The sequence below is a fragment of the Gavialis gangeticus genome, unplaced genomic scaffold, assembly GCF_001723915.1.
Source record: "Gavialis gangeticus isolate Ggan-Ray unplaced genomic scaffold, GavGan_comp1, whole genome shotgun sequence".
Lineage (NCBI taxonomy): Eukaryota > Metazoa > Chordata > Crocodylia > Gavialidae > Gavialis > Gavialis gangeticus.
In genome coordinates, this window is record NW_017729022.1 from 20,646,094 (window position 1) to 20,661,122 (window position 15,029).

General features: G+C 37.0%; 1 protein-coding gene and 1 long non-coding RNA gene across 5 annotated transcripts in view; one reads left to right on the forward strand and one right to left on the reverse strand.

The window, feature by feature from the left end:
- USP15 (ubiquitin specific peptidase 15) overlaps positions 1-15,029 on the forward strand; it is a 135,411-nt gene that overhangs the window by 84,045 nt on the left and 36,337 nt on the right. For 2 of the 4 annotated variants that reach the window (XM_019514638.1, XM_019514637.1), the window contains 2 exons: positions 3,113-3,193; positions 11,935-12,079. In XM_019514638.1, the coding sequence (XP_019370183.1) occupies positions 3,113-3,193; positions 11,935-12,079 (226 nt within the window). The remainder of the gene's footprint in view (positions 1-3,112; positions 3,194-11,934; positions 12,080-15,029) is intronic. The other 2 variants (XM_019514640.1, XM_019514639.1) reach the window with 1 other exon arrangement.
- Positions 1,115-15,029, reverse strand: part of LOC109295680 — a 16,891-nt gene continuing 2,976 nt past the window's right edge. Inside the window, exons 2-3 of the long non-coding RNA XR_002096814.1 lie at positions 12,694-12,697; positions 1,115-1,125 (exon numbers count right to left, since the gene is read on the reverse strand). This is a non-coding gene — a long non-coding RNA (uncharacterized LOC109295680). The remainder of the gene's footprint in view (positions 1,126-12,693; positions 12,698-15,029) is intronic.

The window sequence follows — 15,029 nt, forward strand, 5'->3', positions numbered from 1 at the left end:
GGAGGGAAGGTTTAAGTTGGACATCAGGAGGCGCTACTTCACGGTCAGGGCGGCTAGGGTCTGGAACCAGCTTCCAAGTGAGGTGGTGCAGGCTCCCACCCTGGGGGTTTTTAAGAGGAGGTTGGATGACCACCTTACTGGGGTCGTTTGACCCCAGTACTCTTTCCTGCCGTGGCAGGGGGTCGGACTAGATGATCTGCTCAGGTCCCTTCCGACCCTAGAAACTATGAAACTATGAAACTCCGGCTAGGTGATTATCTAGCCTCCTTTTGAAGACCCCCAGGGTAGGAGCGAGCACCACTTCCCTTTGAAGTTGGTTCCAGATTCTAGCCACCCTGACTGTGAAGTAGTGCCTCCTGGTGTCTAGCCTGAACCTACTCTCATTCAACTTATGGCTGTTATTCCTACTTACTCCTGGTAGTGCTCGGAGGAACAGGGTCTCTCCTGTTCCCTGCTGGTCCCCCTCAGGAAGCTATAAATTGATACTTGGATCATCTTTTAAAATGATATCTAACATAGGAAGTGTAGGTTTTGGAAAAATTCTTTGTATAATGTTAAATTCTTTTAAGGGAGAGTCAAATCACTTGTGACGAATTCAGTGAAGTGGAAAACTTGAGAATTTAAGGATGCCAATTAACAGTATGAATAGTCGTATGACACTGAGTATTATTTGGTCAGTTAAAGGCTCAGTAATGTATTGAACATAATTTTGATTAAGTAGTAAAATCCTGTAGATTATTCTTTGCAATTGGCATCAAAAGGCCCTGGCAGATGTTACATTTATCACACTAAGTTAGCCATGTGGCATATAGCTGTAGAGGGATATGCCACCCATTTTATATTTGTGTACATCATCTTTTAATATATTTTGCAAATATTTCATAGTGTAATAGGCATAACATTTCAATATTGAATAAAGAATGAAGTGTTCATCCACTGTGTTTAAAGCAAAGAAAGATTTTTTTTTTAAGGATAAACTTATTTAGCTAGTTTTAGTTTCCCTTCAGGGAAATTGCTATATTATTCACAGGAAATATGGGTGTTACCGTAGTAAGTTAAGGATATCCTGCTTTAAAACAAAAAATTGTCTTGTCCTCTTCCTAATTTTTATCTGTCAGTGTTTGGCTGATTGGTATATTCTTTGGTCACAACTTTTCAAATTAATATTTTTAAAACACCACCAGTAACAGTAAAACTATTATTTCCTATTGCATGCATTCATATTACATTACAGGAAGATGCATTCATGTATTTGAACCTATCTGTGATTAAGACAGAGGATTGAAATTGTCATTTATATTTTGACAGAAAATATTTGACATTTTCTCTGTATCTTGCTTAGTTAACCATTGCTAGAGTACTACCATTTAAAAGAAAAAGGAAGGCAAAAATTAAAAATAAGGACCAACCTTTGAATCTTATCAGCTTTTGTGTTTTGAAACTTTTTTATTGTCCATTGTTTGGATGTCGTCATATAAATATTTTTAGAAACTTGGAAAAAAAACCCCTTTCATATGTGATTTTACCATGTGTGAGAAAGTAGTTGCATTTGACACACAGCATTGCCTGCCTTTTTCTTGATAGTGTTATCTGTTATCAGTGTCAGTACGTACAAACGGTTCTAAGAATATTTTGGCAAGAGTGACTTATAACATTTTATTAAGCTGTTTATATTTCTTAAGAAACACTTTGTTTTTACTTAAAGATTTTAGAAAATAGCTCTTTCACCAGCTACGAGTTTTAACTTTGTCGGAATCAAAATTAACTGGTGCTTTTATTTTTTCACTGGAGGAAAAGCCTAAATAAATCTGACTTTGAAATTGGTATGGTATTTGGTAGACTACCTTACTACTTTTATTCATAACAAAATATTTGAATTTGGTCATAACATTATTATCAATTATGACATATTCAACTTGCTTTGTGTTTTAATTTAAGGAGTCCATGGTCTTTAATTTCAGTTTCAGTTTAACTTGAGTTTAAATGGTCAATGAGAAAATTATTTCATAATACTTCATAAGTTTCCTCTGCTGGAATTTGTTTATGTTCCTGTTTTTGTTGACAGTATTGTCCATGAAGGAGACGGCTATTAGATTATAATATGGAAAAGTGGCATAATTATAGTAGACCAAAATTATTTTCATAATTGAGCGTTTTCCCAGTGGCAGTATTTTATGCAAGTAGTGTACAAATCTGACTTTGAAAATTCTTCAGACAGGATGCATGTCTCACCTTTTTTTTTTTTGAAAACGTAAAATCATATGTAATAATGCTTACTGCCTGACTTGCACGCTGTATTTTTTAAATGATCTGAATGAGCCTAATTCCAAAAGTCCATTTAAGTCTTCCAATGTTTTTTCCGTGGATTTGTGTGGGTCTGGGTGAGGCCCATGTGCTGAGTCAATTGCAAGTAAAAGAAAACAGCAAACTGCAAGATCATGCTGTATTTCGTTCAGTCATTACAATTCAAAGAATTATCTAGTGTTTAAAATGTTCAACATATCCAACTTTTTAGAATTAAGTAACTGGATATAGTAATACACTTACATTTGGCTAAATCCATATTAAAGATAACCTTCGCATCTCCAGAAATTTTATGTTATGTTAATGTTCGTTAGCTGTTAAAAGTCAGTTTGTTAAAAACAGTTAGTTTTAAATTCTGCTTTTAAATGGCTGAATGTGCACTCTCACTTTGGAATATTATGCTTTAGTCACAGCTGACACTTTCATATCTCATTTCAAAAGTTACATAAGATTAATTAAAAATTAGGAAAGCCTCTAGGCTTTGTTGTAACTTTGAGAAGTGAAATGCATCCACGCTATCAGTGCAGACAAAAGAAATATTTTGACTTTCTTTTTGTCAGCTTTTTAGCTGATTTAAGTGATAACTGATATCCAGTGTGATATGAAAGTTTGAATTATGAAATCCATTTTAATTTTTAAAAGATGCATTTTGAGGCTAGAAAGCTTTTTCATGGACTTTTGGTGCTCTGCTCATAAGAACTTTTTCATGCTTATTTACATGCATTGTTCATCTGTTAGCTTTTTCTTTTTCATGATTAATTTTAATCTCAACATTTTTATCTAATTTAACATTTTCATATTTTTAAAGGTCCCCAGGTGCATCCAATTTTTCAACTTTACCAAAGATCCCTCCATCTCTATCAAATAATTATAACAACATCAACAGAAAGTAAGCAATGTATCTTAAGAACTCTTTATTTGAATCACCCAAATATGAGAAATGACCTTGTTTTGTAGTTTGTAGTTAGGTTGCTTTAGATTTGTTTTGGTACTTGGATTGCAGTTCTTTTTAAGGTTCAGTATTTCGTAGTGCAGTACCCTGTTGTGTTTGAGTAAGACAAAATTCAGAAGCGAAAGCTAGTTAAAGGTGTTTGACTGTATGTGCTACTCAGTTTATTAGAGACTAGAACACTTTCTGACAGTACTCAGTGTTTTTTAAAGACTTTGCTTAGAGTTTATCATGTTAAATATATAAAAATGCTGTAAACAATATTATATACTGTCCCACTTTACTGAATTGTCTCTGTAAGTATTTCCAAATTAAGATGATAGATCCTTTTCTAGTCCCTCAATATTTTAAGGCAGGGATTGTCAACTGGAGGCACGTGGACCAGTCCTAGGGAGTGCGCATGGGCGGGCAGGGACAGAGCACCGCCACCTCCCAGGAGTAGGGCTGGGGTGGGGGGGAGGACAGTGGCGCCCCCTGCAGGGCGGGGAAGCTTGCACATGGTGGCGGCCATCACCACACACCAGCCCAGTGAACTTCCCCACCCCACACAGAGGTGCCTCTACTTCACTCCATCCTGGTGAACTGCCCTGTCCTGCCCCTGGGGAGGCAGCGCCACTCTATCCCCGCCTGCCCGTGCGCCGTCCCTGCCTCCCTGCTGTGTGTCCAGCCGCATGCTACCCCCCACCAGAGTTCGACCATGCACTACCTTTACCCTTCCCCCTCCCCACTTGGCATCCAGCTGCCAGGGGTACTTAGACTAAAAAAGATGGAAAACCACTGCTTTAAGGTATCACAACAGTATACAATACCATACGTTTAAAGATGAGGCTGTAATGTCCAAATGAGACTGAATTATTATATGTGGTCTAATGCGTCTCTCATAGTCTCTGAAATGTGAGCTCAGTTTGACATGGAGTATTGTGTTTAGGTATGTATTGCAGCAAGTAGAGGGTTGAATGAAAGACAAACCTTTAAGAAAGTAAAAACTTATTTCCTTTCTTTTACTTTGCATATTTGAACTTGGACAAATTATTTGGTAACTGGTATATTTAATATGATAAGACTCTAAAAGAAGAACTTTAACTGTCAAGTGGCCACCTTAGTCTCTGATGACTTCACTTCATATTATGTACAGATAATAGAAAAAAACTAACAGTAAGTGCTGAAATAGTTTCAGTTTTTCTGCAACCTAACCTGTGGTGAACCAGCTTTCAGATGCCTGTAGTCAGACCATACCAGTGTTCAAGGCAAACTGGGGGAAATGAAGAGGCTTTTTAAACTTTCCATCCAGACTTCATTTAAAATACTATTCCAAACTTGTGCGCTATGACTCAAAGATGTTGACTTTAACTACTTAAAAAGGAAATATAAATATTAAATATTTTATAAATATCTTCCAGTTAAATATTGCATTTATCCGAAGTGATTTTTCATAAGGGGTGAAGTGTCAATGGTGCTTCTACCAATTGTGAGTAGCCCCAACTCTCACTGTTAAACAGTTCAAATCCATGTATTTAACTGCAGTCTACCATACTGTGTATGTGAATGTGTAATAGTTAGGGGAAAAAAATCGTATTTTATGGGTATGTGTTGACCACATAACTGGAGCTAAGCCTCTAGTAGTGGAAAGCTAATAATCCCTTTCCTGTTGTTTAAAGTAATTTGTAATATCAAAAGCCACACAGGCAGAGTCATTGTTTCTTATGAAAATACTTTTTTAAAACAAACACTGAAAATATTTTGTGCAACTTCACCATGGAGACACTGTAGTAATATTTTAGAAAGTACTTATAGAACCAATTTGCAGTGTTTACAATTTTCAAAAAATACATTTTTAGATGGATATTTTTTAATTTTTTGCAAAGCCAAACATTAGAATTTTGGAAGTTGAGGTTAAATTCCATCAGCTACATGAGTTTTTGAGGTTGAGGACTTCCACACAGAAAACAGAAGTTTTAAGCAACTCTGTAATGCTTTAGCTCAAGATTTTAGACATACTGGGAATTTAGTAGTCATGAAGAGTATCCTAGATTTATTTTTAAAATTGGCCTTGGAGATTCAAGAGTTAAACATTTGAAAAATACATTTGGGTAATCTATTTTAGTAGTACTGTCTACTGAAATAAAAGCTGCTGCTTAAACTATAAAGCTTTAATATAACCACATTTATTTACTAAGCCATAGAAGTACATTTATGGCGCACCATATAGTATAGGTACATGCAGATATTTATGTGCAATTCACTGGTTTTCTTTAAAATCAAGCAATAAATAGCTTAATTCAGTGTTTAAAATTTTAATTAATGTTTTATTTTTGAAAAAATTAAATATAAAATATGTTTAAGAAGCATTAATTACAGGGAGAAACTATATCTGTTACTATCTTGATATTCATAACATTGAATATTCAGTTATAACAGTACATTGAGAATTTTTAGCTTCACGTGCAAATCTCAGCATTTTTCTATATTGTTTAAAATTTTATCAGTGAGATTAAATCACTTCCTTCCCATTTTCTTCCCCTCTCCCTGCCCCACATCATCCTGTCTGAAGAAACTTTCCTTCTTTATATTCTTATACTAATAGTGCCTTCTCTACTTTACTCAGTTATGTGTTCAGTGTCAGTTCTGTCTCCATTAGTGCCATCTAGAGCATTTCAGTTTTTCTGCCTATATTTGTAGCAGCTGGCTTGAAGCAAATGCTCTTTTTGGTCTCATGTACTGAAGTCAGAACCTTTGGAATAGTTACAATTGTATACTTAAGAATTATGGGGTGCTTTTGCACTTCTGAGGATATCTTTTGTTTTAAAGATGGTGGTAATGGCAGCAGTGGGTGATTAGTAACAAAAAGATCATAAAGTAAAAAAAAAAATAGACAAGACTCCATTAGTATAGACTAAAAGGGCCTTTGTACACGGCACATTTTGTGCCCTTTCTTGCCCTGCGCTAGCATGACTGTTTGCATGAGTGGGTTTTCTGGACACTTTAAATATCTTTCTGGTGCTTTAAAGTAAAACTTCTCAGACGTAGTTTAGTTTAGCTCACCACGAATTAAAGCGTTGCATCCATGGATTCGTTGAATGTGAAAACAAAGGCACTCAAAGATGTGTAATGAGCCTCTTTGTCCACCAGATAGCCTGTGAATTTTTTTGTAGTTCACCCCTTTGAATTGCTTCCGCTTTCAAATTGTTCCTGCTTTGTGTTTTTCCTTGTGGCATGTGCTAGCGCTGTATACCCACAGCTGCGTGGCAGAGCATGGGTTGGGGGGCCCCAGGCTGCGGGTGGGGGGCAGCACTGGACCATCTCGCTTTCCTTTGGCTCTGGCCAGGGGCCGAGCTTAATTATTTTGAAAACCAAGCGCATGCAAACACTGGTGTGATGCTCCAAAATAAACAAGTTTAAATTTGATAAACCTATTTAATGTAATGAGGATAAACCCCATGGTCTGTACAGGCACCCAAGCACAATCGTGTTATAACTGTTTTACTCTGTGTCTAGTAGAACCATATCTTTTAACCCCAAAATCTGGATCAGATGAGATGGGTAGTAATGATTAAATATTTTTCCTTGTATGAGAATATAACATAAGGTTTGTTCTGAAAAAGATTAAAAATAGAAGGCCAAAACTACAAAATATTTTATAGTTCTTTGTTTTGACACACATTTCTAGAAGATTTGGCTAGCCTGGTAAATGTTCTGAGAGGTGCTTGGACTGAGGTTCAAGTCTTGCAAAAACTTAAACACATTTTTATATGTTAGCAGTTAGTATTTAATAAGTGTTTGAAGGACCAAAGCCTTTGTTTGCAGATTAGTGTATTTAATAATTAATTTAGTCAGTCATGCATGCAATAGAATATTATATTAAGGTTCTCAAGAAGTTAATCTTAAATGTACTCTCTGGTTAACAAATAAGTTTGAAAGGGTATCATTAACAGGGTAGTAGTATATGTTACTTTAGTGGTAATTGCAGAAAAGAAAGGCCCAATTTAGGTTGTATTTTCTTTATCATTTCTATTAAGTTGTAATATGAACTATTGAATATGTTCTATACATTTTTTGGCAGAAGGTGCTTTTGAAACTTTTCAGGAGTAAAACCAGAATTTATACCATAGAGGATCAGTGATTGCAAGTAAAAAATTGCATATAGTCTTTCAGGTCCAAACTGAAAAATCTTCTCCATTTGACAACAGTCAGTCCTGTATCACTTTCTGTTGGTTAGATCTTTACAGAAGACTGGTAGCATAGCTTCAGTAGAAACACCAAGGAGGACAGAGTATAATAATTAACTTTTCACCTGTAGAAATGGTTCTGCCAGATTAGATTGGAGGCACATATACAGTGCTTATAGTGAAGAGCAAATAACTTTTGTGAAGGTATATGGACATTTTCAATTTCTGTTGCTGTCAACCAAGCTCTAGATTACTTTAAAACATTCTGGTCTCTTACAGTCTAGGTGCTAAAACATGAGTAAGGAGAGATGTTCTTATGTAAACTTTGCTGAGTTCCCCCTTTTGGTCTTGCATCTTCCCAGGATGTGGTAATAGCCTAAGGTCTCTCATGTTCCTAGGTTGGCTGGGTCTGAATGCAGTCCAGTCTGCCTCAAAATTATGGGCTTCTGAACATATTCTTGGTATACAGAACACTTAGCATCACTTATTAAAATACCAGACTCTTTGCTCTAAAGGTTGAGGTCCCATATCTTAGTACTGGCCCTTCCAAGCCACATCAGTAGGAACTGCACACTCCACAAGAGTTCCAACAAAGCCGTGAACATTTATATTACTGTTTTATCCTTCAGATTAAACCAGCTAAAGCAAGGATCATAGACTTTAGCAGAATGGTTGGTTTAAAAATGCAGAGTTCAAGAGGTGGATAGGTGTAAAATCTCACAAGATTGTGTGCTAATTTCTCTCTTGGCTGTCATCCAGTGCCCAAGAGCTCCTTTTGGGTTTTGGTTTGTACTTTCAGGGACTCAGTACACTTATTCTCTTACAACAGTCCTGCCTTTTTGTTCCAATCGGTAAGACAGCCATTGTTAAGGCAGACCGTGTCTATTACTAAGAGTTCTAGCTCCTTCCCTCAAGGGATGTTCCAGCAGCAGCTTCTAGTTCTTTGTAGGGTGATTTAATTGCTTGGTTATGGAGCATTTGAAGTCCAGACTAGAATAACTAGTTTTCCGAGGCTCCAGGTATCCCATTGTTTTAACCTATTTTTATTTGCAGCCAGGGTGCTGTGAGATCCTTCTTAGTGTTCCGTATAACATTAGTAATGTTAGGTATGTAAACACCTACATGCAATTCACAAGATAAACCCAAAGGCCACATCCAAACGAATGCAGTCGTGTGGTATGTGGCACCACAGACTCATCTGTGGCACCACACACACAGATGTTTCCCGTGCTGCTAACTTGCGCCACGGGGCAGGGGAGCAGGGTTGACCCCTAGAGATTCAAGGGTCAAAAAAAAAAATGCAGAAAAAAAGCAGCGCAGTGCATGTGGGGGCAGTGCGTGCTGCCCAAAATCAGAGCCTGGCCAGCCAGAGCCACACTCCAGCTGCTGGCCAGGCTCCAAGCTGCAGGAGAGAAGCGGCTGCAGGTTCCCTGGCTCCCAAGACCACAGATAAGGCTGCTGGGGCCAGCGCAGTTGCTGGTTCAGCCTCCCCTACCCCACTTGAGGTAACCCGCTGCACACCAGAAGATGCATGGCATGGGGGTTCCCCGGGGACAGTTAGCAGTGGCACAAAATGTCCCACTGCTAGTTGTCCCCAGGGAACCAAACTTCTGCACTCATCTAGTTGCGGCCAGGTATTTCAAATAAGAAGCCACAGTGTTAAAAATATTCTGATTAGTTATAGCTTTCTGAGTCTGCATCAGAAAAATTGCTTATTTTTTCCATAGTCTAAAAACAAGTGTTAATCTAAGCACTGGCATTTTCCAGGGTGTGTGTTGAAAACAACTGGATTAACTAAATGAGAAATGCATAAGCTTTTGTAAGCAGCAGTTTACTTCATCAGATTCCTGTAGTTGCCCCCCTGTTAGTGGGAAGGGACTGTAACGCATACTAAAACCCAGTAAAGATACTGTGTGAAAGGAAAGAGTGAAAAGACAAATGGCACTCTCCAGGTAACCTGGAATTTGTAAAATGGGGAGTGGGCAGCACTTGTACACGCTTTTCACAGACATTTTGCCCTTAATGGCAGGCTGACCACTGAAACGAGCTTATTCCCTTCAATTTGCATACTGGATTATGCTCTGCTGGCAGTGAGTCTTTACACTTAGACCTACAGACCCTACATCAGCCCAGTAGATCCCTGTAAATATGCTGTATATTGTACTCTATTGATATTTTATGTGGCAAAGCAGATATCACAAAAAAACTTCATGGTTCCCATGTGCACAGGGCATTCAGCTCAAGGAGTGACAGGATTCACTGTTGTGTGATTCTGCAGGGTGCCTGCTGCAGCTCCCTAGTGACAATAATGCTTGTAATAGTTCCTCACACCTGTTACGAGAGAAGTGGTTCTCAACCCTTTTAGACTCGAGGCATCTCTCCATAAGTTTTGTGAATTGAGTAGCAGCCAAATTCAAAAACTATTGTATATATTACAGTGCTTACAGCGACTGGGCAGTAGGGGTCAGGGATCATTTAAGTAAGGACAAGCCTGAGCCTGGCTTATCTACTTAGTATATTTGCATATCTCCTCGCAGCACCCTCCAAAGTATCTGACAACACTTCAGTGTGCTTGGGCATCCTGGTTGAGAATCATGTACTAGAGTGTTTAAGTCAGGCAGCACAAGCATTGCACCAGTTGCATGAATGTTTGTGGACATGTGTGTTTCTTTCCTTTCATTTTCCACTGCTGCAGGAATATTATATTTATTACATAACTTTGGTAGGAGGCATTCTAGAACATCAGTGGCTATGATTGTCGCTTCCGTGATTTATCTGACACATTAAAATCAGTTTTATCTTAATCTGATGACAATTACTTGATTTATTTAAAAAAAAAAAAAAAAAAGTGTAGAATATCATGATAATCCTTTGAAAATTATTTATATGTTTAGTCTGTGCAAATAGTTGCCTAAATTCTTCTGGACACAGTAATAGGGACTCATAGTAGAGATGATATCTTTTATTAGACCAACAAGATTTTTGCAAAAAAAAATTCTTTAATTGCAAGCTTTCAGGCACAAATGCACTTCATGATATGAATTTTAGGGCAAGCCAGACTTAATGCATGTTTAGTTTGCATGTGGTATGTCTCAGGTGCAAGGTGGATTCCCTGGCTTGTAGTGTTCCTCTCCAAGGAACTGAGAGCACTTCTCCAGAACTATGCAGTTTGCTAGATTCTTAAATGTGTTTGTTGTTGGGAAAGAAGAAAAATGAGGGTTTGGTTTTGTCATATTCAAAAAAGGCTGTTTTTAAAAGAGACATTTCAGTATTAAAGACAATCCTTCAGATTAAGCCAGTAGAACAGTTGTTTTAATATATTAAAATAGATAATACTTGCAAGGAATTGAAGTGGAATCTCCCTGTTATTTCAATTGAGTATATAGAGTGTATGACTGGAACAGTATGATGAGGGTCCCCGTAAGCCACTCTCCCATCCACTTGTACGTTTAAGATTATAGGGCCCAGGTGTGTGTTTTATTTTTTGTTTATCCAGATAAATTCATTGGCACCATTTATTCTTTCCTTGTAAGACTTAACTCTGAGCAAGTGACCTTCAAAATCGTTTTCAGGTTTATTCTAAAGTGAAATGATGTTTAAAGATTGCAGAAATGCTCTTGAATCTTATCCAGAGCTGCTATCATGAATATTTCATATAATTGGTAACTGGAACAATTTGAGAAAGAATTTAACCTTTTTTTTATACTGTATGTAAGATGATAAAGCATTCTGTCTTACTGGATCCTTTTGCCCTCCTAGTCCTTTCAAAAGTGCTTATTTTACTATTTTCCATGTTTAGTATTTGTTTTATCAGAAAAATAAATTACCTTGCATTTAGCCAGTACTACCTATTACAGTTTGTTTTTTCTTCAGTCTCACCAAGTAGGTACATAATAGAGCTTTATAAAGAAGTAGCTGGTAGGCATTTTGTGCATTCCTTTATCGCTCCAGGCTTTTCCCCTGCATTTGCATGCCAGATTATGCTGTCTTAGCAGTGAAGCTATAAATAGAACCTCCAATGCACCAGGGCAGTGATGTCACTGTGGCCTTGGAAATCTCAGATCTCACCTGTAACTGAAGCACAACTCTTCATTCCCATTTCTACTGTCCTCACTCTTACAGTAGCAGGATGCAGAAGGGACATAAATGAAATGATCTATTGCTGCTGGTGGTGTCTAAAGTCTGAGTGTGTTAAATTTGATGGAGCAATGAAGAATGGAGTGAGCTGTGAAGCTGCTCCTATTGAACAAGGGTAGAAAGATACAGTAGTAGTCTGTTTTTGCTTATTGCGGTATACTAAAGTATTGAGTTTGCAGGGTGAAGAGTGATTTGGGTTTGTGGGGGCGGGTTTGCTGAGAAGCTGAATTGCTATAGCTACATACTTCTAAGAATATATCTAGTTAGTAGTAGTTATTTCTAACTTTTAAATCACTTCATAATTTGTATACAGTACTATATAATTTGTATACAGATTGTGTGACTACATTGTAAAAAACATTTGTTTTTTTCTTCTAGTGTGAAAAATTCCAATTATTGCCTCCCATCATACACTGCTTATAAGAACTATGATTACTCAGAGCCAGGAAGACACAATGAGCAACCTGGGCTTTGTGGCCTAAGTAACTTGGGAAATACATGTTTCATGAACTCTGCAATACAGGTAGGTGCTTCAGAGTAAAGTCAACTTAGCTTGTTACATAAAAAATAAGTAATGGGGGGTTGATTTGCATTGTGATACGTTTACAGAAGGACACTATGGAAACTTGGAAAATAACAGGTCTGCTTGTGGATATTAGGAAAAATTGACTTTTTCATATCTGCTTTCACTCTTTCCATAAAATTACACTCCGTACATGGAGCCACTTGCAAAAAAAATTTTTGCCTAGGAACCTAAGTGATCCTTTGAACAAGGTTCTAATCTTTTCTCTATTTGGCACTTTATGAAAAATGTTAGACATGAAAGGAAACAATTCTAATTTGAGAAAATTATTCCTTTATTAAACACATATGCATGTTTATACTCTTTTACCTCATCGACCATAGCATGACTTCATAAGGATTTTGCACATAAGAGGAGAAAAAGAACAAAAAAATGTAGAGATGCTGCAAGACATATAAACTGAAAGGGAAGGAAAAAGATGTGACCCACATCATTTCTCCTTTTTCTACACTCCCCACTAACAGTTATGAAAGAAAAGTTTATATCAGTATAACCATGCTGTATATTGTAGGTCCACTGACTAGATAATAGTAATGACATTTATAACAAAACACATGACTCCTGGAGCACATCTTTAGTTTCTGAGGTGTGCAGCGCACAGTCCTTAACATGCTTCTGAGTTAGGCAGGCATTGTATTACCTGACTTTTTCAGTGGAAGAAACTGAGGCATAGATTAAATTATTTGTCCAAAGATGTCATCAGTATGTTTGTGATTTGACTGCCAGTTTTCTGCTGAGAATCTGTTCTGCTATTCTTCTTATAAACATAATGAATGTATTTGTTCATTCTGATAACCATTAAAACATTTTTATTGAATAAACAGCTGGGAAGAGCTGCTCTGCGTGCTTTCTTTCCCTTTAAAAATTTAGAAATGCCCAGACCAAAGTAATCACTTTTCCCTACTTCTACATAAAGCAGAACTATGTAGATGTTTCAGGGTACATTTTTGCAGTCCACTTGCCACTGAAATCCTGGATGGGAAGGAAGTGCCCTGACTTAATCTTGGAATTAAGTAAACCAGAAGTAATTAAAATGTTGACATAAATACCAAAGATGAAATCTTATTACTTAAAAATACCTTGCACTTAACAGCCATTTTCCTGAATTTTTTACTCTTTTTATGGAAGAATAGAAAGTGGAATTAGAGTAGCCTTCCTTATAAACTGTATTTCAAGAACAATATAAAATGTGAGCATCTAGAGTGGCTTTTTTGTTCCAAAATTAATTTGTGTGTTTCAGGTGACTGGTATGAATTAATCTGTAAATCAAAGTTTATAATATCCATTTCCATTTATTATAAGATAATACTTGATATCAGAGGTTCCCAAAGTGCAGTCTATGAACAAAGTCTTATGGCCTAGAAAGGGACCCTTTTTAAAGGTGGCCAACAGTGTTGCATCCTATTGGACATAAAGGTATTTTATTACAGGTTAATTATGTTATATGGCCCCTATCACAATGTCCCACTCAAATGGCTCTCCGTAAACGAAACTTTGGGAACCTCTGTTTTATATGTTAGAGCAAAATACATCTATCTTCTAATTTTTATAGTGTACTTGTTTCATTTTATTTCTTTTCTTGGGGGATGGGTGGAGGACACCTTTGTTCCTGTACAAGAACCCAAAGGATTTTCCCTCAGTCCTACTTCTTAGTCGTCCTTCCTGAAGAAAACTAGATGGAACTCTGCATAGCCTGTCAGTGCTTCATTATAATCAGATGTGAAAAGTGATTAAGCAATGTCAGCCACAGCCCTCCACTCCCAGGAGGTGAGCATGTTGCTTTCATGATGAATACGCCTTCTGATGGGCCAGAGATCAATTTACTGGAAATATAACCCAGATATCCTTTCTAGCAATACAGTGCATTCTATCCCCTGGGGACCCTTTAACAACAATATTTTTATGTTGCCTTACAAAAGCATTTATTTTTGGCCTGTTAAAGTTGTGACATGAGTTGAACAGTTTCACTATAAAAGGTAATTTAGAGTCAGTATACATACAGTGTGACATATCTGGTGAATTTCTCCTAATAGTCTAGTATAACACTTGATTTTTTGGTTCTTTCGAACAAGACTGGAACACATCTTTAGGTGCCAAAAATGAAGTGATAGTCAATGGATTTTTTTACCTTTTCTTCCTTTTTAATTGGCTATCCTGTACCATGTAAGTAGATAGGTTAATTTGTCAGGAACCCTTGAAGATATTATTCACCTTGGGCAGCAGTTACTACATTATGGAAAGTAATTACAAATTTAGTTAGCCATTGATTGTGGTAAAAATAAACCTAAATATTACTATATCTGTAAACCTATGAAGACATTTTCTCATACCTGTTACTTTTTTCACTAGGGAATTGTGCTATTAGTTGCTGTCAGTGAAATTATTCCAGAGTACTCTATGTGAATATTGTTCTTCTGACCACTTCAAAGCAGTATTGGACAGAAGAAATTCGTTCTCAGACAACTGGTGAAATTTAAGGAGTCCTGATTTTTTTTTAAATGAAAATACAGACTTTGCTCTTACTTTTTGGGTTTTTTTCCTAATATCTTTCTAGACACAACTCTGTCCTCACACACTAAAATAATATTTTAAAAGAGAAGATATCATCTGGTATAATCAGAGATTGATGGGGCAAATTTTACCAGGTTTAGTTTTTCCTGATGGGTGGGTAGGGTGAAGTATGCTGATTGTGGGAGATAAATAGTTTTGGTTTGTCTTATTTGGGTCAGTTTTCATTAACACATTTATGTAAGAGTGTATATATCTAAAGCTATTAGATAAGAACCAGAGGTATAGCAGCGCAGTTCTCTCCCAGGGAAGCCAGGGTCACAGCAGCTGTTGCCATGCCAGGCATTGCAGTGGCTATTTTTTTGCCTGCCCTCACAAAGGT